Source organism: Meles meles, chromosome 9 (genome assembly GCF_922984935.1).
Source record: "Meles meles chromosome 9, mMelMel3.1 paternal haplotype, whole genome shotgun sequence".
NCBI classification, from domain to species: domain Eukaryota; kingdom Metazoa; phylum Chordata; class Mammalia; order Carnivora; family Mustelidae; genus Meles; species Meles meles.
Window position 1 is genome coordinate 43,592,659 of NC_060074.1, and position 24,701 is coordinate 43,617,359.

Sequence of the window (24,701 nt, forward strand, 5' to 3'; positions counted from 1 at the left end):
GGTCCCCTTGAATATGCGTTCGATTACTGGTTAGTGTATGTGTGTGAGGGAACTGCTCATGACTGGGGAAATAGCACCCACCCCGCCCCCGGAAAGGGTTAGAGGAAATTGTGCCCATAGCATGTATGGGTTCAGGAATAGTGCCTGTTCTCAACAACCAGAGCGTAAAATCTCATAAATAATGGGGCATGGATTGGAGTACTAAGAAGGGTGTTGTCTCAGTAGTGGGGAAAAATTAACCTTAGACTAAATACTGCTCTGATCAAGACCCCAAAATGTTATAAACTATTTCCAAGTAACTTTACATTCCAGAGCAGAGATCAAGAATATTGATAGGGATACAAAAATGTCCAGCACCCAGTGAAATAAAAGGAAAAAAAAAAAAAAAAAGAAAGGAAAGAAAGGAGAAAAAACCTCAGTTAATTAAAACTGACCTAGGTGATAGACTTAGTAGATAGGTAAAACAGTTACTACAATGGTTTCCATATATTTGAGAAGCTAGAGGAAGGACAGATCATATTAAGTAAATGTGGGAGAAGATAATAAAAGAAACCTAACATTGGACTTCTAAAGTTGAAAACCATGACTGAGATGAAAAATACACTGGATGGGAATAATGGTAGATCAGGTATTTTAGAACAAAAGATAAGTATAGAAGAAAAAAGTGAACAAAGCATGGGTAAGCTGTGCAACCTCAAATGGTGTCACATACCTGAAATTGGAGTCCCTGAAAGAGAGGAGGGGATTGTACAGAAAAAATGTGAAGAAATAATTGACAAAATTTTTCCAAATTTCATGAAAAGTATAAGCCCATAGATCCAAGAAACTCACTGAATCTAAAGGATAAGAAACATGAACATCAAAACATATTATTATCAAATTGCTTAAATCAGTGATAAGGAGAAAAGATTTAAGCTAGGAAAAAGGACATTATTACAGAAGAACACAGATAAAGAAGACAGATTTCTCATTGAAAAATGCAAGTTTAAAGATAATGGAGCTCTCTAAAATACTGAAGGAAAAAAAACTCTGCCAACTCAGAATTCTCTACCTAAGAAAGTATCTTTCAAGCACTCAGGTGAAATAAAGATGTTTTCAAACACACAGACACTGAAAAGATTCATCACCAGCATATTTTCACTCAATAAAATATTTTTAAAAAGTCCTTCAGGCAGAAAGAAAATGATACTAGATGAAATCTTTGATCTATACAAAAGGATGAAAGAAACTGGAAACAGGAACTCCCTGGGTAAGCATAAACACTTTTTTCTTATTATTTCAATATGTTTAAAAATTACCGACTAGTCAAACAAAAACTTTAACTACTTATTGTGGGAGTTGTATGTAGAAGTAAAATGTGTGATACTAATAGCACAAAGGCTAGGAGGAGAGAAATGGAAGTATTCTCTTGTGCTATATGTAAAGTAGTATGGTATTACTTGAGAGCAGACTGATAAAGCAAAGATGTATCCTATAAACCAAAGCAACTACTAAAATAACACAACAAAATGCTGTACAGGATAAGCTAAAACAGGAGATAAATTGGAATCACAAAAAATCCTCACCTTTAAAAAAAAAAGATTTTATTTATTTATTTGAGAGAGAGAAAGAGAGCATGAGCAGGAAAGAGAGACAGAAGGCAGAGGGAGAAGCAGACTCCCCACTAAGGAGAGAGTCCAATGTGGGACTCGAACCCAGGACCCCAGGATGATGACCTGAGACAAAGACAGATGCTTAACTCACTGAGCCACTCAGGTGCCCCCACCCTCCAAATCCTCAATTAATACGGAAGAAGGGGGCACCTGGGTGGCTCAGTGGTTTAAGCCGCTGCCTTCGGCTCAGGTCATGATCTCAGGGTCCTGAGATCGAGTCCCGCATCAGGCTCTCTGCTCGGCAGGGAGCCTGCTTCCCTCTCACTCTCTCTGCCTGCCTCTCTGCCTACCTGTGATCTCTCTCTGTCAAATAAATAAATAAAATCTTTTAAAAAAATACGGAAGAAGGTAGAAAGAAAGAAGATAAAGGGAACAAAGAATGGATAGAAAAAAATAGCAAGATGTTTGATTTGAACCTAGCCATGTCAAAATCACATTAGATGTAAATGATTTAAGCATCTAATTAAAAGGCAGAGACTATCAGACCAGATTTAAAGAAAGATCCAACTATAAGCTGCCTACAAGAAATCCACTTTAAAAATAAAGACACAAACTGAGGTTGGCCTCCAATCAACTCTCAGCAAGAAACTGAGACCTTCAGGGGCACCTGGGGGGTACTGTCAGTTAAGCACTGGACTTTGGGTTTCTTCTCAGGTTGTGATGGGGATTGGGAGATGGAGCCTGGTGTTAGGCTCCTTGCTCAATGTGGAATCTGCTTAAATTTCTTTCTCTCTCTCCCTCTATCCCCCACTCCAAGCATTATCTAAAATAAATAAATAAATAAAGCTTTAAAAAGACCCCTGAGGCCTTCATTCCACAGTCCCTGAGGAACTGAATTCGGTTGATGACCTTATGAGTTCGGTAGCAGATTCTTTTCCAATTGATTCTCCAGATGAGACCCTAGGCCTTGATGACATCTTGACTGGAGTCTTGTGAGTGACTCTGAAGTACAGAACCCAGCTCAGCTATTCCCAAACTTTTCACCCATAGAAAATTTTGAGGTAATAAGTGTGTGTTGTTTTAAGTCTCTAAGTTTGTTGTGACTTTTATTTTTTAAATTAGGATCCAAGCCCAAATGGGGCTGGACCTCATGACCCTGAGATTAAGACCTGAGCTGAAATCAAGAGTTGGGGGCTTAAATATCTGAACCACCCAGGTGCCCCTGTGGTGATCTGTTATGGAGCAGTAGAGAACTAATGCAGATGTTAAAAGATATACTAATGAAAACACTGTTCAGAAGCAATCTATATTAACATCAAACTAGATATTTTAATATGAAACTAAGTAGACTTTATTTTTTAGTTTATTGTATTTTTAAAAGGTTATTTATTTGAGAGAGAGAGAAAGTGAGAGAGCACAGGGTGGGGAGGGACAAAGGGAGAAGGAGAGAGAATCTCAAGCAAAGTCCACACCAAGGGTAGAACCTGACATGGGGCTTGATTTCACAGTCCTGAGATCAGAACTGAGCAAAGTTGGATGCTTAACCCACTGAGCCACCCAGGCACCCCAAGACTAAGTAGATTTTAGAGCAAAGAATATTACGTGCCATATGCAACTGATGAATCACTACATATTATCCCTGAACCCAATAATACACTATATGTTAACTAACTTGAATTTAAATAAAATCTAAAAAACAAGGGTATCGTTCCATAATGATCAAGGTCATTTCTTTAAGAGGACATAACTGCTAAATATCCATGAACCTAATAACGAAGTTTCAAAAGATTTGAAGCAAAAGCTGATAGAACTGTAGAGAGAAATAGACAAATCCATGATTGTAGTCAGAGATTTCAACACCTCTTTTTCCATATCTTGTAAAATAAAGTGAGCAGAATATCAGTAAAGATATGGAAGACTTAACACTATTAGGCAACTTGACTCAGTTGACATTTATAGAATACTTCCCCCCAAACTGCGGAATACAAATTCCTTTCTGGTGTACATGGAATATTTGCTAAGACCAAATATATTTTGGATAATAAAAAAGACTCAAATTTAAAAGTACAAAGTGATACAAAGTAAGTCCTTTAATCACATGGAATTAAATTAGAAATCAATACTATAGATATCTGGAAAATACCCAAATATTTGAAAACTAAACAACACACTTCTAAATAATTATGATTCAAAGAAAAAAAGAGAAATTAGAAAGCATTTAAGACTAATTGAAAGTGAAAATATGGCATTAAAATTTGTGGGATTTAGCTAAAGTAATACATATGGGGACATGTACAGCACCAAAAGCCTATATTAGAAAATTTTAAAAAATTGTCATACCAATGACATTAGTTTCTATTTTCAGAAATTAGAAAAAGGAGAGCAAATGAAATTCAAGATAATTAGGGGTGCCTGGGTGGCTCAGTGGATTAAAGCCTCTGCTTTCGGCTCAGGTCATGGTACTAGGGTCCTGGGATCGAGCCCCGCATCGGGCTCTCTGCTTATCAGGGAGCCTGCTTCCTCCTCTCTCTGCCTGCCTCTCTGCCTACTTGTGATCTCTGTCTGTCAAGTAAATAAATAAAAATCTTAAAAAAAAGAAATTCAAGATAGTTAAAGAATGGAGGGTAGTAAAGACCATAGGAGAAGTTAGTGAAATAGAAAACAGTAAAACCAACCAACGAACCAATGAAATCAAAAGCAAGACTGATCAGGGTAGAAAATAAAAGAAACAATATAATGAATTCCAATATCATTAATGAGAGTGATGATATTACTATAGATTCTATAGATTAAGAGGATAATAAGGAACAACTTATGCCAATAAATTCAGCAATGTTGATGAAAGTGCTAAATTTCGTGAAAGATACAAGCTATCAAAGCTCACTCAAAAGGAAAGAAATATTTTGAGTAACAGTGTAGCTATTAAAGAAATTGAATTTATAGTTAAAAAGAAAACTTACAAAGAAAACTCCAGGCCCAGGTAGCTTCACAGGCCCAGGTAGCTTCACTGATGAATTCTGCTAAACATTTAAGAAAGAAGTAACAATTTTATACCAGCTTTTCAAGAAAAAAGATAAGGAAGAGACAATTTTCAACTCATTTTTGAGGCCAGCATCACTCTGACACCAAAACCAGATAAAGAGATTACCAGAAAAGAAAATTACGGACAAATATCTTTCATGAACATAGACACAGATTAAGTTTTTTTTTTTCCATTTAATCAAACCCAAGAAAAAGGATAACACTCATGATTGAGTGTAGTTTATCTCAAGAAGGCAAGGTTGGTTTAACATTTGGAAAACAATCACTGTGAATCATCCTATTAACAGACTGAAAAAACACACCATATAATCATCTCTAAATGTGCGGAAAAGGCATTTAAAAAATCCAATATCTATTCATAATAAAAATGCTCAGGAAGCTAGGAATAGAAGGGAACTCTGTCATCTGAAAAAGTTCATCTACAAAATCCCACATCTAATATCATACTTAATGGGGAAAGACTTAATGCTTTCTTCTAAGATCAGGAATAAGAAAAATTTTCTGCTCTTTACCACTTCTATCCATCATTGCACTGGAGGTTTTAGACAATGCGATAAAACCAGAAAAAGGAAGAAAATGCATCAACAGAAAAAGAAATAAAACTCTGTTCATTCAAAGATCACATAGCTGCTCACATAGAAATCTTATGGAATTTCCAACAAGTTACAAGAACAATTAGTGAGGTTAGCAAGGTTGCAAGATACAAGATCAATATGCAAAAAATAAATTATTATTTTATATGATAGCTATGTATGATAAAAATTTAAATTAAAAAATACCATTTATGAAGCACCAAAAAATAAAAAAATATTTAAGGAGAAATCTGACAAAAATGTGGCAGCTCCATATGCTGAAAACTAAGAAACAGTAGAGAGAAATTAAAGAACTAAAGAAATGGAGAGCTTGGGGCACTTGGGTGGCTCAGTGGGTTGAAGCTCAGGTCATGATCTCAGGGTCCTGGGATCAAGCCCTCATTGGGCTCTCTGCACAGCGGGGAGCCTGCTTCCCCCCACCCTTTCTCTGCCTGCCACTCTGCCTACTTGTGATTTCTGTCTGTCAAACAAATAAATAAAATCTTAGAAAAGGAAATGGGGAGATTTATTATATTTGTTATATCAATTCTCCCCAAATTCATAGATTGATCCATAGATTCATAACAATCCCAGTGAAAACCCTGCAGCCTTTTTAATACAAATTGACAAACTGATTTTAAAATGTAAATGGAGGGGCACCTGGGTGGCTCAGTCCTTAAGCATCTGCCTTGGGCTCAGGTCATGATCCCAGGGTCCTGGGAACAAGCTCAGCTAGGCATCTGGCTCTCTGCCCAGGGTGTTGGGGGTTGGGGAGGACTTGGGGGGTGGTGGGGTGGGTTTGGGGGTGGGGTGGGGATGGGGTGGGAGGAGCATATTTCTCCCTCTCCTACTCCCCCTGTTGTGTTCCCTCTCTCACTCTGTCAAATAAATAAATAAATAAAATAAAATAAAATAAAATCTGTATGGAAATGCAAAGAGCTATGATACCCAAACAACTTTGAAAATGAAAAGTGTCTGAGAACTTCTACTACATGACCTCAAGATCTTCTAGAGCTATAATATTCAATACAATGGGGTATCGGTGTTGACACTGACAAGCAGATCAATGAAATATAATATAAATATAAGAAAGGCTCTGCCGTGGAGCCCTGGAAACCTTGCATGTATCCATACAGGCCATGGAAGCAAAAGTCTTGACCCACTGCTGATGTAAGTCTTGGCAGGACACTCGGTGATCTTTATGGATGGGAAGCTTGTAAAGTGCTGCTGTAAGGCCATTGTCCACTTGCTTCACTATCACCAGAGTTTTTCATTATCCTTTGGGTTCTGGTGAGGTTTGGGACTTCCTGCCTGCCTCCTGAGAACAAAGCTTCAGACTATAGCACCATTCAGCTGAGTCTACAGTTGGCTCCTTAGCAAATGGATATCCTATAACTCACACCGCTAATTATCTGGCTCCTTTCCTTTAGGTGTTGTCCCTCCTGATATGTGGAAGGAGGCGCTGGCACCTTTGGCTATTCCTCTCTTCACTGTTTCTATAAGCGATAAATGGTCTGAATTTAAGGGTGACTCTTTGGGTCTTTACCAACTGAAATAGTCAGACCTCGTCCTGTCCTGTGTGCACATGACAAGAGAGTCCAGAAAGAAACCCACACGTATGTATAGTCAGTAGCTTTTAGATGAAAGTACAAAGGCAATTCAGTGGGGGAAAGGAAAGGCTTTTTGCCAAATGGTGCTGGAACAATCGGACATCCACATGCAGAGAAAAAAGCTTTGATCCATACCTCACACCATATCGAGAAATTAACTAAACATGGGTTGCACACTTAAATGTAAAATATACAATCATTACATTTGTAGAGGAAAATGCAAGAGGAAATGTTTGTGACCCTGGGTTAGGCAAAGATTTTTTTTAAATACAATAACCTAAGATAATCCCTAAAAGGAAAAAATTGATAAGCTGGATTCCACCAACATTATGAACTGCTGTTCTTCAAAACACACTTTTAAGAGAAGAAAATATAACCCGTGGATCAGAAGATAAGATTAACCACTTACATGTCTGGTGAGGAACTTGCAGCCAGCATATACAAAGAAATCTCAAAATTTAAGAAGACAACCCAATTTAAAAACATGGGCACAAGGGGTCAACAGGTGCCTCATTAAAGCAGATCTATGGAACTCAAATAGGCACATGGCAAGATGCTCAAATCACTTGTCATTGGGGAATTTCAAATCAAAACTACAATAGCATACTTCGACACACCTTTTAGGATGTCCACAATTAAAGGGTGACCATGCCAAGGACTAGTGAGGGTGTGAAACACCCAGGACACCGTTGGTGGGAATGTAACGTGGCACAGCCACTTTGGAAGCCAGTTTGGCCGTTTCTTAAAAGGTTAACTTTTAATCACATCATAGCATACAAGGTTATCTTGTAATCACATCACACCATTGGAATGGCCAGCCATTCCAATGCCAAGTCTACAGCCAAAAGAAAGGAAAGCATATGCCTGCCTGTACAAAGGCTGGCCCACAAGTGTTCCTAGCGGCTGTATTTGTAATAGCCCCAGACTGGAAACAATCCAGTGTGTTTCAGTGTAGGAATGGATAAACACATGGTGGTGTTCCCATACCGCGGAGTACCAACTGAGCTAGAAACAGGAGTGAATCATGGATCCGTGAAACCACATGATGAATCTCGAGGTAATTACGTTGCATGAAAGAGATGGGACAAAATACAAAAGTCTGGCAAATTCAGACTAAATTATAGTGACCGAAAGCAGATCAGTGGGGGTGATGGAAGAGATAGCAGGGGGCAGGGAACCTTGGGATGGGGACGGGTGCGGGCGCTATCTTGATTGTGGGGACGGTTGCATGGATGCATATGTAGGTCCGCATGTAGCAGATCGCACATTTAAAACGCGCAGTGTACTGTATGCTCACCACACCTGAGTCAAGCTACTTAAAAAAGTGTGTTGTTGGAATATGGCTTCCTTCAGCCGCTCGGAAGACCCGGCGGTCCTCGTGCCTCTCTGAGTCCCTGTTCTCCTCTCCAGTGATCCTGGGAGGGGGTGCCCCTGCTTCGGTCATAGCCCTCCGCGCCTGCTCTGACCGCGGTGATTTTATTCAATCCTCACCCCGCGAGAGAAGAAATGAGAGAAGAAATGATAAGCCCGAGGGCAGGGACGAGAACGTTTTGACTAAAGAAGTGTCAAGATGACAAAACGCAAGCTGAGAAACCCAAGCCTAATTCCTGCGCTCCGACGCCGTGGCCCCCCGCCGCCTCTCCCGGGCCCTCGCGGGGCCCGCGGGGACGACACCCTGCAGGCTCAGCCGCGGGGCCCGACTGGCAGCTGCGGGACTCGCCGAACCCCGGCGCCTGGGCGGGTGGTGGGCTCCAGGCCGCGGTGCCCCTGCAAATGCGGAGCACAGCTCGGCTTCCTGTGGGACTCCGAAGCCCCGCCCGAGGAGCTAACCATTTATGTCACACTGTGACAATTATTCTGCATAAAATTATCATTAAAAACCCTAATTTTTCAGCCTCCAACCCCGCCAGTGGCCTTTTAGCATTCTTCAGCGCCGGCGTCTGCAGGCCTGTGATCACGGCGCTCATTACCTCGGTGTGGGGCCTCCCGCCTCGCGCTCGCAATCAAGCGCTAATTATACCCGCCCGGGGGCCGGGGGCCGGGGGATCTGGGTCCGGGGGGTCGGGGGATCGGGGTCCGGGGTCCGGGGTCCCGGGCCCTGGGCCGGGAGGAGAATCCAGTACTCTCTGGGGTGTGGCAGGGTCTGGGTCTGGGGTCTTAGGGGTTCCGTCTGAGTCCCGAGGCAGGGGCTGGGGTAGGAGCTCAGGTCGGTGAGGGGTCTGGGGTCTGGGGCTCAGGGTCTGGGTAGGGTGGTGGGGGCAAGGGTAGGGACCAAGGGCAGGTCGCGGTCTGGGGTCAGGGCGCAGGGGTGTCTGAGGCCGGTGGCTGGGCCCGGGACCAGTTGGGTTCTGCTGCGGTGTGGGGGAAGGGGGGCACAGGGTCTGGGAGCGGAGTCCGGAGGTGGGGGTGGCTGGGTGGGCCCCGGAGCGGTGACAGCGGACCGGGTCCGGATTCCAGGTAGGGTGAGGACGCTGGGTGTGCCCGGGTCCTGGGGCATGGGCTGAGGCTAGGTGCAGGGTCCAGGCCTGGGGCTGGGACCGGGTCTAGGGGCGGCTGGAGCTCGGAGGCGGGGCCGGGGGCGGAGGGGCGTGGCCGGCTTCTGGAGGCCCGGCCCAGGTCGGCTCCGTGGTCTGGGGCCCTGCCCGGCCGCGCGTCCTTACCCGAGCGAGGCGGCGGTGCGGCAGAGGTGCAGGGGCGTCAGGCCCTCGGCGCTGAGCAGGTCCGGGTCGGCGCCGTGCTGCAGCAGCAGCTGGGCGCAGGCCGTGTGGCCTCCCAGGCAGGCCTCGTGCAGGGCTCCCTGGCCGCCCGGGCTGGCGTCTGGGTCTGCACCGCGGCTGAGCAGGTGGCGCACGCAGGCGGTGTGGCCGTGGGCCGCTGCGATGCACAGCGGGGTGGTGAACTCGCGCTTGTACTCTAGGGTCCAGAGGCCTGTGGGAAAGGAGAGGTAAAGTGAATGGGGGAGCGGGAAGGGGGCAGTGTCCACTAAGGACGATGTAGGGTTAAACCATCTCTTAGAATTAGCCACCAGGTAGGCGTGTAAATAAATAAAGATACATATAGACCAAAGAGAGGCATAAAAAGACCCAGAGGGCTGGGATGGGGTGGATATCTCCTATCCTAGGGAAACGGAGGTGGGAGGACAAAGGCAGACAGGGGCAGAGAGAGCTCTTGAGGGAAAACCAGCACAGGAAAGTTGGAAGGAGAGTCGCGAGGCCCAGGAGAGGCACGGTGCGGAGGAAGGTGGAATAAAATAGAGACGGATAGGGCCACAACCGAGCCAGAAGAAATGGAGGGTATCGAGAAGCAAGAGGGACTTGCCAAATATGGGGGTGACGGGGCCTGGACTAGGATTTGAGGAGTGAAGGGCTGACCCGGTGGGTGGCTGGTGGGAGGATGTAATCCAGGAATTCACATTTTCCAGGCTCTGAATTCGGGACAGCTTGAAGCAGGAGAGTGAGCTGTGGATTTTTCTGGAATCCAGCTCTCTCTCACTGAACCCCAAACTTATCCCTTTGTCATTAGCAGGAGAAGACAGCAGACAGAACAAACTGACCTGCCGAGCCAAGGTTGCTCAAGGAAAGGCCTTACAAAGTTTAGTCCTCTTGGAAGTGCTGGGTTTCAGAGGCTCCCTTTGATGTGGTGTCCACATTCAGCACAATTCTGGTTTGTTTCTTTGCGCTCTTTAGGGTTGTGTGTGTGTGTGCGTGTGTATAGGGTTGCTCTTTCTTGGTGGATGAATGAAGCGGGTGCTATACATTGTACTTGTCTGAAAACTTTGGGCTTTCAAAAGGCCCGTGGAAGGTTGTTAACAGCCAGGAGCGCTCGTGGAAATGGGGGAAGCGGTCCCCGGTGAATGCACTTCAAGGGACAGGATTTCACATGGCAGGGATGCCTTCTGATAATGATGGAAGAATCGATATCATGGCTGTAATGAGCTGCAGAGGAGACCCTTTTCAGAGGCCACCTCCTTCCTGGGACCCATGCTGAGCCGGTTTTGAAAGACCACTCATAATTACCTACCTGTATGTAGTGCGGAGTTCCAGCCTGCTCTGGGTCCCCAAGGCCCAGCCTGCGGCTGTTGCCCACTCACCAGGGGATGTGGGGCCTATTGTCCTGGCAGTGATGATGGTGGCCAGAGGCCAGCACCTGGTTTTGATTGTATTCATTTTCCTGAGCTAGGAAGTCTACTTACTGGGTGGATTGGTGGGCGTCTAGGAAGGGGGTACTCCCTTCTCCAGGTCACACCAAGTTCCCAGCCCAACTCTGCCTACCCCAGCAGCCCTGTTCACCCACCCTGGATTCCTGAGACTTCCTGTGGACTGATGGAAGGGGTCTCGAGTGGACCTTTGGCTCAGTGTGGGGTCAGCATCCCTGTCCAGGTCCAGGGAGATGGTGATAAGCTTCCACAAGGCCTTCAGGAAAACCTGACTTCTGAGGCAGCTGTCTGGATCAGAAAGCTTGCATCCAGTGCCTGTAATCTCCACTCCCACTCCCTGGTCCAGGTTCTGGCACCAGAAGGAACAAGGACATAGGATTCTCCCCATGTAGTTCATCCCTCCTCAAGCCAACACTCTCCTTGGATTGTGAACTAGAGGAAGCCAGCATTCCATCCTGGATGTACTGAGGTGCTCGGGGACAAGCACTGTGAGCGGGCTAGTGTTACCCCCTTGCCCATGGCCCCTTTCAGGGGGAGCAGTAACTGGCCACCAGCAAGTCCTCATATGAGAGAGGGCGCTGTTCCCAAGCCATGTTTGGTCATTTCTGCAGCTTGGGTGAGCTGCAGGGAAAGCGGAGTGGGTAAGCGGAAAAGAGCAGGGAGTGCAGCCGTCCCGAGGGCCACCCACCGTCTCAGTCCACATGAAGCCAGACACCAGCCCTGGCTCTCACGGTGGCCCCTTCCACTGCAATGGTTTATCGCCTTGGTGGCTGGGATGCCCTAAGTTTCTGAGGTTCGGGTGTGCCGTAGAAAACCGGCAGAACTCACTGGGTGGAAAGAGTAAGGCAGAAAAAAGGAAGAAGCCCTTAGATTCAGACCATGGGTTAACATTAATGCTTATTTGAAACTGCAACAATTGGGGGTGGGTGGGTGTGTCTAGGGCTGGGAGGCATGGGATTAAAAAAAAAATAAATAAAACGACATTGATTGAGTGTGCAAGCAGTTGGCATTCTTGGCCGAATCACTACCCAGCTCCTGGGAGGAATGCGTGCCCCTGTCTGGGGCAGATGAAGGAGGGGAGGCCGGAAGGGCTCCAGGACCCCCTGAGCTGGGGGGTGGTGTGAGCCAGACCACAGCTGCCCTTGCCTTCCCTGAAGCCTGTGCCGCCTCACTGTTTGCACCAAGCTGCTTAGCCCTTTGACAATTTGGAGTTTATTTCCTTCTCCCTGGATGGGGTATAAACGGGATGGTGTCTGTTCTTTGGAAGCTGATTTTCTGCATTCTTTGCCTGCCTGAACCCACAAGTAAGGCACATGGGACATGGGACAGTGGCCATTGACCCACTGACCATAGAGTCTCACATCCTTTTGGTCTGGCTGGGCTGCAGTGGCTTCCAACACATGAACCCTTTTGGTAAATGTCTTGCGTCTGGAGACCCCGCGAGGGGCGGGGGGGAAGTTTGCTCAATGCAGAGTGCCAGCTGAGAATACCCTGGCTGAAGCCTGCTGGTCAGCAAGTCTCCTCAGCCCGGGTGGGTAAATGGAAGGTGTCTCTCTCCTTGGGGGGGTCTCTTGCAGACCCAGCACATAGTGGTGTTCAGGCTGTAAGAATGCCCTCAGATATACGACTTAGGGACCTCTGATTTCTTCCCCTCCCTCCCCCATTCTCAGGCTCCCCTGGGTTCTGGGAGGAGCACCTGCTGAGGGCTCTCCCTCTGTTGATGCTGGCACTGCCCCAGCCACCCCGTTGTAGCCATGGTGTTCACAGGTTCATAGAAGGACCTGGAGCAGAGCTGCATGCCAGGGGACCTGCCTTCCTGGCTGCCAGACCCAGGCACTGGCAGATCAGCTCCCAAACCAAGGCTGTCTTTTATTTTTTTATTTTTTATTTTTTTAAAGATCTTATTTTATTTATTTGACAGAAAGAGAGATCACAAGTAGGCAGAGAGGCAGGCAGAGAGAGAGGAGGAAGCAGGCTCCCTGCGGAGCAGAGAGCCCGATGCGGGGCTCGATTCCAGGACCCTGAGATCATGACCTGAGCCGAAGGCAGCCGCTTAATCCACTGAGCTACCCAGGCGCCCCCCAAGGCTATCTTTTAAAGACGAGAGGCACCTTCCAGCATCAGATGGGTACTTCTCACCCACATTTTGGCCTTTCCAATTTGATTTCTCACATGTCATCCCCTAAGACATTGTGCCGACCAAATTTCATTTACAGACGTCCCTCGCTCACGTGTGTTAAATGCAGCGCCAAAGTGAGCAGTCTGCACCCCAGACTGCACCCCAGACTCCTCGTCTGGAGGAGAGTTAGTAGCTCCTTAAACGTACACAGCTGAGCTTTAAAGGAGAAAGCGTACCTGACAGTCCAAATGTGGCTGGGGATGTCATCCGCCACTCCATCTCATCCTTCTTGATCTCAAACACCACGTTGGCATCCTGGAAGGAGCAGTTCATGAGCTGCTGCAGACGGCTCAGGTCTCCCGTGGCCAAGGCAGCATGGTACTGGAGTACTGGGGACCCAGCTCTCGCGTGAGGCTCTTTTTCCATCTTCTGAAAGATATGAAGTTCTCCTCTAACCGGCTCTGGCCATCTCTCCATTGCAATGCCCTTGGTTTCAGAAAAGCTCTCCAGGAAGGCGAAAGATGGTCTTATGGAGCGTGAGCTATTTCTATTGTCGTTACTCAATTGTCATCCAGCCGGGGCTCGGTGCTGGTGTATTTATAACTCCTGCGGGCTCCGATGTGATCATGGTTACTTGATATGACCAGCGTCGTGTGACCACTGACATGCCTGAGTGCTCAGCCACCCCCTTGTGATTATATAGATTTGACTTCCAGAGACAGATACATCTTTTATCTCCAAAACAGCTCTCCACAGGAGGGCAGGCACCCGACGATGGGCGGGGCTCCTTTTCCTGCTCTGTAGGGTGTCTTCTTGTTGTCCTATTGCTTTCTTTGCTGCTGTGGACAAGGGTGGGCGGACGTGTGTTCTGAGGGCTGTGTGAGCCCTGAGCATGTATAAGGAGCCCCAGCTCGATGCTGCAAATGACCAGGCTGTCCCCAAGTGTCCCCGGGTGGGAGGCTCCATAGGGCAGACCACGGATTCCCAAAGGCATCATCTTGGGCCCCTGGTGGCTTGTGAATTTCTTTCAGTTGTTGAGAACTCATCCCCAAAGGCCCATAGAAATACCATAATCTCTGTTTCCGAAACGAATGGGAACAGCTTTTTATTAGTAACTTACTAGTTATTTGCTACAGTTTAGTGCAGGGCTTTATTTTATTGTCTAAAAATTAATAAAATCATTTTTTCTCATAATATGGGTAATACACATTCTTACATCTTTTTTTTTCCCAGTTCTTGTTTTTCTCCCACTAGGAAGTTGGGATGGGCCACCGTGGTTGGGCTATAGCATTCTTTGCCATGTCTGTGTCAGTGATGATAAAAGATGTGTGGCTAGAGGTTAGGGGGCAGACGGAGGCTCAGGGAGGGTGCTGCTTGGATGGGCCAAAGGGGACATGGTGGAGCACGTGCCTGGGTCAGTGATGCACAGAGATGCTGAGGGAGGGGAAGGAACAGCATCCACCATCCACGCGGCTCCAGTGTTGGACACGCATCCGTGGGATCGGACACACCCCCGTGGGATCCTGTTGCTCTATGGTGTTGCAGTCAAAGAAAGGACAGAGACGACAGGAAGAAAGACTTGAACCCAAGGGGTCGTAGGGGAAGCGCAGGCTTGGTCACAGCCACACTTCTTAAACACCCTCTTCCCCCATGTTCCTGTCTCTTGATCTTTGTACCTCAAAGCGCCCCTTGACTCCTTCTGTTCTTCTAAGCACGCCCCCTCCCGCCCCCAGCCTCAGCAGGCTGTCTGTGTTGGCTCTTTGTTTTGAACAGTAATTCACTGAGACTTTCCACAACAACAGCAGGCCCAGCAGAGTACCCTTGATCTTCCTTAGAAGAGGTAAAGGGTGAAGGCGAAATCACCTGCATTTATCATTTAATACAGATATGGTTCTACCCTGGTTATAGAGCTGATTTGCAGGCATTAAAGTACATGCATGGACGGACCCAAGGCCTGGAGTTTCCCTCACGTGGTAGAACTCAGATCTCCTCTGCTGAAGAGGGCTGTGGGGTTGCTGGGAAGAGGGAGATGTGCTCATCTGTCTGGTCACTGTGATGCCTTCATGCAGGCAGATAAACAGTGTCGACGGTGTCCCCAAAGCTGAAGGGCTCTCATTGGTGACACACAGTGTGAAGGTAGGAGAGACTTGGTCACAGCCTTAGCCAACTGCCATGGGGCTGCAGGTTAATGATCCTCACTGTGGTTGTCTGGTGTCTGGGTCGAGGTTCAGTACAGAGGGTGCCAAAGGGTCCACGGAGTTTAGCTCTCAGGGCTCAGGGTGAGTTTCAGGAGGAGGCTCTTTCTACCCAAACATCCCCAGCAAGTGGCTTTCTGTCCGGGGCCCCCATGGGTGGGCAGCCTTGATGACATTTGCAGAAGAGGAAACCAGGACTTCCGAGGTCCAGGTAACTTGCTCAAGGCTTCTCGACGCTGAGATGGTCAGCACCCAAACACCTGACTGTCAGCACAAGGACTTCCTACCTAGCCCTCACTGCTGCTGTTGACCATGACACATTTTAGCACAGGGATTGGTAGTCCTCTGATGGCGTATGGTGTCTCAGGCCTCCAAGTGTATGTACATGCTGTCCCCTGTACCTGGCATTCTGGTGGTCCCCTTGCCACCTGGCTGGCCCCATTCTTCAATGCTCAGCTTAGATTCCCTTCACTTCCATGGCTGGTCCTGTTGTCTGTTCTGGCACTCTGTCCATGGTACCTGGCTCACTGTTGATTGCTGTTCTTGTCTCTGTCCCCCACTGGACCATGAACATCTGCTTCTTCATCTGCAAGGGGGTTCTTAGTACCTAGCACAGTGTTGTCACTGTCGTCCTCAACTGGTCCTCAGTGGAGACGGTGAAAGAACGAATGGATTGATCTCTTTGAAATTTGCTCAAGTGCACTGAAATTGCTTTTGTTCTTGGCTGTCTGCTACTTTTTCCCCTTAGGGAATTTAGGTGGTAATCTAGCCCATGGCTGGCCAAGGACAGGGACTCAGATGCTGGGGCTGGGGTTCTGCCTCAGATCTGTGAGCTTCAGTGTACACCCTACCTTTCCCCACATGTCAAAATGCTTTACCAAATTTCATAGGACTGTCTATTGAATGCTTCATGGAGGCTCTTTATTTTCATATTCCAGTATAATTAATGCATGGCATTATATTAGTTTCCAAGGTACAATAGAATGATTCAATAATTCTATAAATTTCTCAGTGCTCATGTGGTAAGCGTACTTGTTGAGGATCTTTTCATGTGTTTGGTGGCCATCTGTATGTCTTCTTTGAAAAAATGTCTATTCAGGTCCTCTGCTCATTTTTAATTGGATTATTATTATTGTCATTTTGGTGTTGAGTTATAGAAGTTCTTTATATATTTTGGATATTTACCCCTTATTGGATATATCATTTGCAAATATCTTTTCCCATTCAGTAGGCTGCCCTTTTGTTTGTTGATGGTTTCCTTTGCTGTGCAGAAGCTTTTTATTTCGGTGTAATCTCAATAGTTTAATTAAGAAAAATGTTTCTATGGTTGATATTAGAGAAATTACTGCTTATGTTTTCTTCTAGGAATTTTATGGTTTCAGGTCTCACATTTAGGTCTTTATTTCATTTTGAGTTTATTTTTGTGTATAGTATAAGAAGGTGGTCCAGTTTCCTTCTTCTGCATGTTGCTGTCCAGTTTACCAGCGCCATTTGGTGGAGAATGTCTCTTTCCCACTGGATATTAATAGATTAATCAACCATATAAACATGCATTTATTTTTGGACTCTATTCCATCCTATTGAACTATGTGTCTATTTTTGTACCACTACCATACTGTTTTGATTACTACAGTTTTCTAGTGTATCTTGAAATCTGGGATTGTGATACCTCCACTTCAGCTTTGTTCTTCTTTTTAAGACTGCTTTGGCTTTTTTTTTTAAGTTCTGTAAATAATGTTGGTATAGGAATTGCATTCAATCAGTAGATTGCTTTGGGTGGTATGGACATTTTTAACAATATTGGTTCTCCCAATCCATGAAAATGGATCCATGAGGGTCCTTTAAAATGTCATTTCACATGTTTTAAATTTTACCTCCCTTGTCTCCATCAGCAGTGGCAAAGAGAGAATCCGTGTCATCAGTGGAACGGCCAAGATTTTTTTCAAGACTTCTCCCGTGTGCCTGAAATACTGCTGGGTGCTATGGACAGGGTAGGGGTAAAGAATATAACCACATTTTCAAGGAATGCACAGCCTCCATCGGACATAAGAGGCTGGTGCATACAGAAAATGACAAAAGGCAACACTACATAGACCATATCCTGTATCAGTTGTACACTAGCATAAAGACAACCACTCTCCCCACTTCATTCATGCACTAGGCAGTTACTCTACTTGTTCTTTGGATTTTTCATTTCTATAAGCTTAGCCATTTTGCCATGTTATTTTTCTTAGACTGATTGTGATTAGATTCATTTCGGAAGGACTTACTCATACACAGCTATAATATACACAACTATAATATGATCCAACTTGGACTTCACTTTAAACCAGAGAATTCCTTTGTTCCTGATGTATTTTGTCATGGGTTATTTTTAGAAGGGGTGGGAAAACTGGAGGTGAGTTCTGGGATAAGAGCCATTCTGGCCTGTGTTCTGCGATAAATTTAGCTTTCCATGCATTATATTTGTCAACAGCGCACTAAATATCCAAGCTTGATTTCAGCGGGTAGAGAGTAGCAGTCCAGAAACAGACATGGTTCTTTGTGAGAGCTTTAAAAATAGCCCATGGGAGACAGAATTGACTTTACAAGTAGGACATGTAGATTACTTCAGGAGCATGTCGGAGGCGCCTTGTTTTTGTTTTTGTTTTTTTAAAGAACAATAATAGCCATATGTGGTCATTATGTTAAAAAACAAAGTTAAAAAAAAAAACCAAAAAACTCTACAAACACTTAAAAACCAATCCAGTTGTTCCTCTATTCATTCAATAAACATTCATGGGACATTATGCTGTAGGGTGCGTGGTTAGGTTTTGGGGATACAGAGACAAAAAATACAAGAATCCTGCCCCCAAGGATCACACAAGAAAGAGCAGTGACCACAGGACCCTAACATAGAGGAGTTTTTTAGTCCTCCTTCCCACCAGCTGAACGATGTCCTTTGGTGACAGGTGAACGGCACTGTTTCCTGATTCAACACTGGGCTCCTTCTTGGCCATTGTACAACAGTTCTCTCCATCCATACCTTGCTTGGGTTGGGCCATTTTAATTTTATTTTTATTGTCTTCACCCTTCTCAGCTTAGTCAGAGCCAATGTGTAAGCTTTAAGATACAACTCAGACCTTATCTTCTCTGCCTATTTCAGTCCATGTGAAAACTCAACTTCCAAGAGTGAATTTGTATATGATGCTGCTGAGCAATTATTAAAATCCTTCAAGAATTGTGATAAAACAGAAGGACTAGAAAGACCAGAGTTTTAGTTTTCAAATAAAGAATTTGATCCCTCGAAGTCTGAATTGACATCAGTGCTGGGCAAGATCCCTAAAAAGGATGAAAAGGATGGTTTGGGAACATTTAGAAAAGGGAGTGGGGATACTTGGAGATCTGTGGGTCACTAGAACAAGTCATGGTGGATAAAAGAATTTTCCTTTGTGACATGGAGTCATTCATTAATATGTAAAGGGGATGTAGTCATGGGGTATAGTTCCACCTGCAGTGGAAAGTTTCCTGGAAACCTTTTAGAGAAGGTGGAAAAAAAATATGGGTCTTCTTTTAGGAAAGTCTTGCTAAAAAACTCCAACTTGAGAAGTAATACACGTGGCATGTGCAGAGCAGGGGTTCAAATCTTGGCTGTCAAATGGAACCACCTGGGGAGCATTAAAAAGATACAGATGTCTGGATCTCACCTGAGAGGTCCTGGTGTCATGGGGTGGGGAATGCAGCCTGGGCATCAGGTCTGTTGGATACCCCACCCCCCCACCACCACAGGGACTTCTAATGTGTAGACAAGGTTTTCCTCTGATCCTGTACAATATATGCTTATGGATGATTTACGTGGCATATGGAAAGGTGGATATCCAGTTGGTGAGTGACATGGATCATGACAATCACAATCGCAAAAGATCTCAACAGGCCAGAGTAATGGGCTGATTCAACTGATGCCCCAAAGTGACCTTAAAACCCCAGCCACACAGGATCCCATTGTCCTCTGGGTCACGTGGCTGAGACCGTTGCACGCTGCTGGGGGCTCCCGTTTGTGGTACCAGAATTCTTTTTCTTGATTTTAGGGTCAGAGGTTAATGGTGCTAGGTGACATAAACACTGCAGATTATCTGACGGCATTTTAAACCATTCAGAGAGCATTCTGGTGCAGAGTAACTTGTGTCAGTCAGGGGTCAGTTTGAGTTCCCTTCCTCCCTGGGACCCTGGCAGCACCTCTGCTTTGCCTCCTCATGTTTTTCTTGACCTTCCTGTCTGCTCAGACTGTGTATGCTCTGCCCTGCCCCCACCTGGGGCACAACATCGGCTCCTGAGTTTTTTGTCTGGTTTGTTTGTTTTACATCCACTACCAACATTATGTAGGGAGTTTGGCGACTATCCTGAAGGTATGAAGGGTCCAGCACTGTGTGCAGTCTTACCCCACCCCTCTCCTCCATGGTACTTCTCTGTCGCTGGTGCAACCACTGAAGTCCCTCCTCCCCTCCTTTCCCCTTCATTGTGGTTCCATGCATTCTCAGGCCCTGCCAGTTCCAGCTTCTCCTCCAGAGACCTGGTCCAGGAAATTCTTCTGAACAAATACCATGTCCTTTTTGAAAGAGGGGGACTCTGATGAAGAGAACCTAATCCAAATCAGTATTTAATAGTTTTGGTTCTTCAGAGGAACTATCAAATGGTACCTATCTGATGGAAGAACTTCAGTTGTATCTGTGGACCATTTCAGAGTACTACACAGATTGGACTGTGGTGGCCTTTAATTGGAGTAATCTTGGGAAAAGAAGGACAAAAATCCAAATAGCGGTGGATACCCAGCTTCCATCTGGACAACCAGTGAATGGACTAAATCTCTCTAATAATTGCCCATGTAGTCAACTGGCCTTGAATATAATTTTGCAAAGACTGTTTTTTGGATTTGAATTATAAACATGTTTTATCCATAGGAGACACAAAAACTGAAGGGCCGGTAGCTCATTAGAGGGAGTTTTGGCCTCGGGATCAGATAAGATGAAAAAGTAAAAATTCGCCTTAAAATTATGAGATATACAAATGGTACCGTTTGAATGAATGGTAGTTCTTATTCTCAAGTGATGTCAGGATCTTTGTATTTTGCTATTGAACTGATGAATGATTCTCTTTTGCTCAGAAGTATCTGAGGATGAGCTCTGCTGGTACTCAGTGGAAAAATCTAGTTGGGCTTGAAATGGGGATTTTATTACAGGGTCAGACTGTTTTTTCTCCATGACAGAGACTTACCATGTGTTCAGGCCACGAAGTAGATTTTCGTTCCCTGCCATTTCTTTGTGTTCTTGGAGAGAGCCAAATGTGTGGATTCTTTCCTGGGCCATTGGGCAAATGTCTGCTTCCTTTTAGGGTCAAGTGTCCAAGTAAATGGATAAGTTAAGACAGCAAGTCATTCCCCAGGTGGACATTGTGAGATTCTGAGCACTTTCTCAAATATGTGAATATGTATTGTTAGCCTGGTTGGTTCATACTTCCTACACGAATCGTTTCTCTAAACGGCCATGTATGAAATTCGATCAGACCCTAGATGTTCACATAACTACCGCTTGGCCAAGAGCTAAGGTCTTACTGTGAACCCACTTTCACTGTAAATCATTTTATCTTGTTTTGGTCCCTACTGTCCCATTTAATTTCTAAGGGCCACTCCTCCTTCATCCCCACTCCCTGTAGCTTTTTCAAATAATAAAAAAAAGTTTTTAGATTAATAAGCTAGGCGGGTGTGTAAGGCTCTGCTTTCAAGAGCTCCAGGACACAGGCACCCATGTACCAGAGTTAGTCACCCAGACATTAATATAAAAAATGTTAAAATATCTCAACCTTTTCTCTGAATAACAATGTTAGCACAGCACACCTCATTTAACAAAACATTAAAACATTTACTTCCTCAGATCAAGTGTATCTATTAATAATGACTTAAATTATCTGCACTGATTTCACATTATTAAGAAATCTCATTCCCATCATGTGGAAGAACACAATATGGCGGGCGGGGGGGTTTGCAGTAGGAACACCTCGCAAACCTATTTTGTCGACATGACTCCCCAGCCCAACGTGGATCACGCAAAACAACAGAGTCCCTCCTCATTACGAATGCAATCTTATCCAAAGGTCAAGTGCTGCTTTCATCCAGAGCCCAAGAGAGCTTTTTTGGGAGCTCCGAACCAAAGGTGCCCTTGAGGGCTGCGTATCCACTGTGGTAGAGTGTGAAACAGGGCCGCCAGATCCTGAACATGCACAGCCAAGAGTAAATAGTCCTGGAAGGACATTTATAGACTCAGGGGACGTTGCTGGAAAACGTATTATCGAAGCTTTCCCTGATAAAGGTGACAACGTTTCTTTACGACTGTCATGGGGATTTAATTACATGATAAAATTGCAGCTCCTGCCTCTTGAGACAAATTGCATGTTAAGACTGATTGTTTTTTATGAATCTCACACTGAGAGCGAAATACTTCTCTCTTGAAGTTGCTTTGATCTGATCGTTATGTCCTGTCACCCTTCATATCCCTTCTAGACACGAGAACTTGGCTGATCCTGCGGTTGAAGAAGGGGGGCTCCCGGTGGGCTTGCTTGGTTGCTTTGCAGCTCGGCATGGAGCAGAGTGGGGCCAATTTTGTCTGATGGATTTAAAGTTGGCTTCACTCATTTTTTTTGTTGGTAAAAAATGAGAACTTTGGGCTTCCAAGAGAAAGATAGGAAAAAGGCACTAAAAGAAATGAAAATGACGATTACAGACATATATAATATATAATTTTACTAATTTCAAAGGCGAGTTAAAATAAGATTTTTTTAAAAGTCAAATTTTGGAAAACTTCAGCGAAACTGATGCTTCTTAATTTGCAGGTAGAAGGGTACATTTCTGTGCAATTTGAAATATTCTATGTTGAGCTGATACATATGGGGGATTTTTCAGGTGCTAGCAGCCTAGCGGCCTACGGAGGCAAAGAATAGAAGCCCTTGCCTGTAGGAAGTGTTGCACTTTGTGGGAGAGATAGATAAGGCAACCAGTAACTAGTGAGCGGAATGAGATCACTGCCAACGACAGGTGCAGGTCCGATGGGGAGAACAAACAGAGCATTATAATAATGGGAAGTAGGGAGGGGACAGACTTTCTCCACAGGAGGCATCTGAGCAAAGCACAGAGGGGGTTGAGGTACAAGGCTAGATCATGTCCCTTGGAGGGTGTCTGTTTCCTTTCCTTGACCTATAGTGGGGATGAGCAACTGTACCCTATTATTTTTGGCTGAACAAGAGGCAAGATGTAGCCTCAGAGCTGCATTGCATGGGGCCATGCGTGCTGTCTGGAAAGGGGGTCAGGCAGAGGAAGGGTTGTGGGTAGTAAAGAAAAGCAGCATCCAGCAGGCCCAGGGGGTCAGAACATAGGTGAGTGGCAGGGACTAGAACTTTGGTGGACATGGAGAGGGGCTGTCCAGACCCTACTCTTAGGGAGGACTTGTTACACCGATGCAACTCCTTCGGCATTTGTCCCAGCTGTAGAGAGCTGCCTCGCTCCAGAATACACCTCTCAAGACAGCCAGATCCCATGACCATTTAGGTGTGTGGAAAGGTCCTGGCATCTTGACCCCATGTGGGAAAACTGTGAGAAGGGTCTCTGCTCCAGAGCTCCCCTAGGGTTGGCCACACATGGCACTATGCCTCCTGTGTCACAGATCAACTTCTCCTCTGCCAGTCTGATTTTCTCCCTCTCTTCACAGGTGTTCACGCCCTGCAAATATCCTGTGAGGCAAACTCCACTCAGCATCAGACTGTGAGCCCCTGAGTTTCTTGGACCACTTGGAAGGATTGGGAGGGGGGATGTGTTGTTAGAGCAGGTGAAGACAGGAGAGCAGAGAGATGGCCTGCTCAAGAGCCAAGAAGGGTGTAAGGGATTGATAGTGTCATTGGGGTATTTTAAAAAAAGATTTTATTTATTTATTTGACACAGAGAGAGCGAGTGAGCGAGAGAGACAGAGAGCAAGCACCAGCAGGGGGAACAGCAGGCAGGGGAGAAGCAGACTTCCTGCTGAGCAAGGAGCCTGATGTGGGTTCAATCCCAGGCCCCCAGGATCGTGACCTGAACCAAAGGCAGGCACTTCATTGGCTGAGCCACCTAGGCTCTCCTAGGGGATGGTTTTAACCAGAGTTTCTAACCACTAGTTAAGCACCTGGGATTTTTTTTTGTCTCAATTTGCCATGGGTTGATTCTTTTTTAAAGTACAATTAAAATTAATTACAAGAAAAAATATAACAGAAAAAAGTCTGGTAATCACACACTGTCGTATTAATTGTTAAGTTGCTGTCAATATTTTTAAAAGCTTACTGTCAATATCTATGGCAAACACTTGGCAGAGTGTCATCTGCCTCTCACTGTGCTCTGACTAGTGCTATTTTCCATCACTCTCCGGGGTACAGGGCAGGTGAAAGGATGCTGGCAGAAGTGCCTAAGGGTAAGTTAGCCCCTGGCACATCTTTCAGGCCCTTGAACACTTGCTATAAAATTTGAACTAGAAGGTATTGGACAGAGGTCACTAGACTTTTTCTGCAAAGTGCCAGAAAGCAAACATTTTAGGTTTTGTAGGTCGTATGGTCCCCGTGGCAACTTCAGCTCTGCCATGATAGAATGAAAGTAGTCATTGATAATATGTAAATGAATGAGCATGGCCATGTAAAAACTGGCAGCCAGGACTGGGGCCATATTTTGTTGACCTTTGCTGTCGGCAGTAGGGAGCCACTGAAGGTTTGTGGGAAGGTGAGAGATAGGCACCTTCAAATAGGAAGCTGTCATTGCACCCTTTTCTCTGTGTGCCTTTCCCACTCCTCACACGAATGAACCTGCTCTCTCTTCTCAAGGCAAGCTCAACTCAACAACACTCAGCAGAGCATCCAGGTATCCTGGCACACATTTGACATATTTTCCTCACTTATATCTCTCTTCTGGTTTGCTGAACTTCTTGAATCTGTAAATTTATGTCTTTCATCAAATTTGGGAAATGCTTAGAATCTATTTCTTAAAATATTTCTTCTGCTCCATTATCTTCCTTCTCTCTTTCTTGGACTCCATTTAGCTATATTAGATCTTCTAAATTGTCCCACAGTCTCTGTTCATTTTCTTTTCTATCGTTTTACTTGCTGTTCTTCAGGTTGGATACTTTCTGTCAATCTATTTTCAAATTCATAGACACTCTTCTGATAAGCCCATTGCTGACTACAACAAAGCCAACTCTAATTTCAAGGGTGGTGGGTGAGTTGTATTGCCTTAGGCACTCAATTAATAGAGAAGGAGGCACCTCCTTGGCCCCAGTCTCTCCACTGCCACCCTTCCCATTAGAAGATCTCATTCCATTGCTGAATGGATCCTCACTGCCTTTCCAAGATAAGTGTAAACCCTTGTTTAGAA

The 24,701-nt window shown here is 45.3% G+C and overlaps 1 protein-coding gene across 1 annotated transcript in view; it reads right to left on the minus strand.

The window, feature by feature from the left end:
• The window catches only part of ASB18 (ankyrin repeat and SOCS box containing 18), a 59,820-nt gene that overhangs the window by 26,956 nt on the left and 8,163 nt on the right, over positions 1 to 24,701 (minus strand). Inside the window, exons 3-4 of the mRNA XM_046018073.1 lie at positions 13,328 to 13,447; positions 9,477 to 9,744 (exon numbers count right to left, since the gene is read on the minus strand). Of these exons, the coding sequence (XP_045874029.1) occupies positions 9,477 to 9,744; positions 13,328 to 13,447 (388 nt within the window). The remainder of the gene's footprint in view (positions 1 to 9,476; positions 9,745 to 13,327; positions 13,448 to 24,701) is intronic.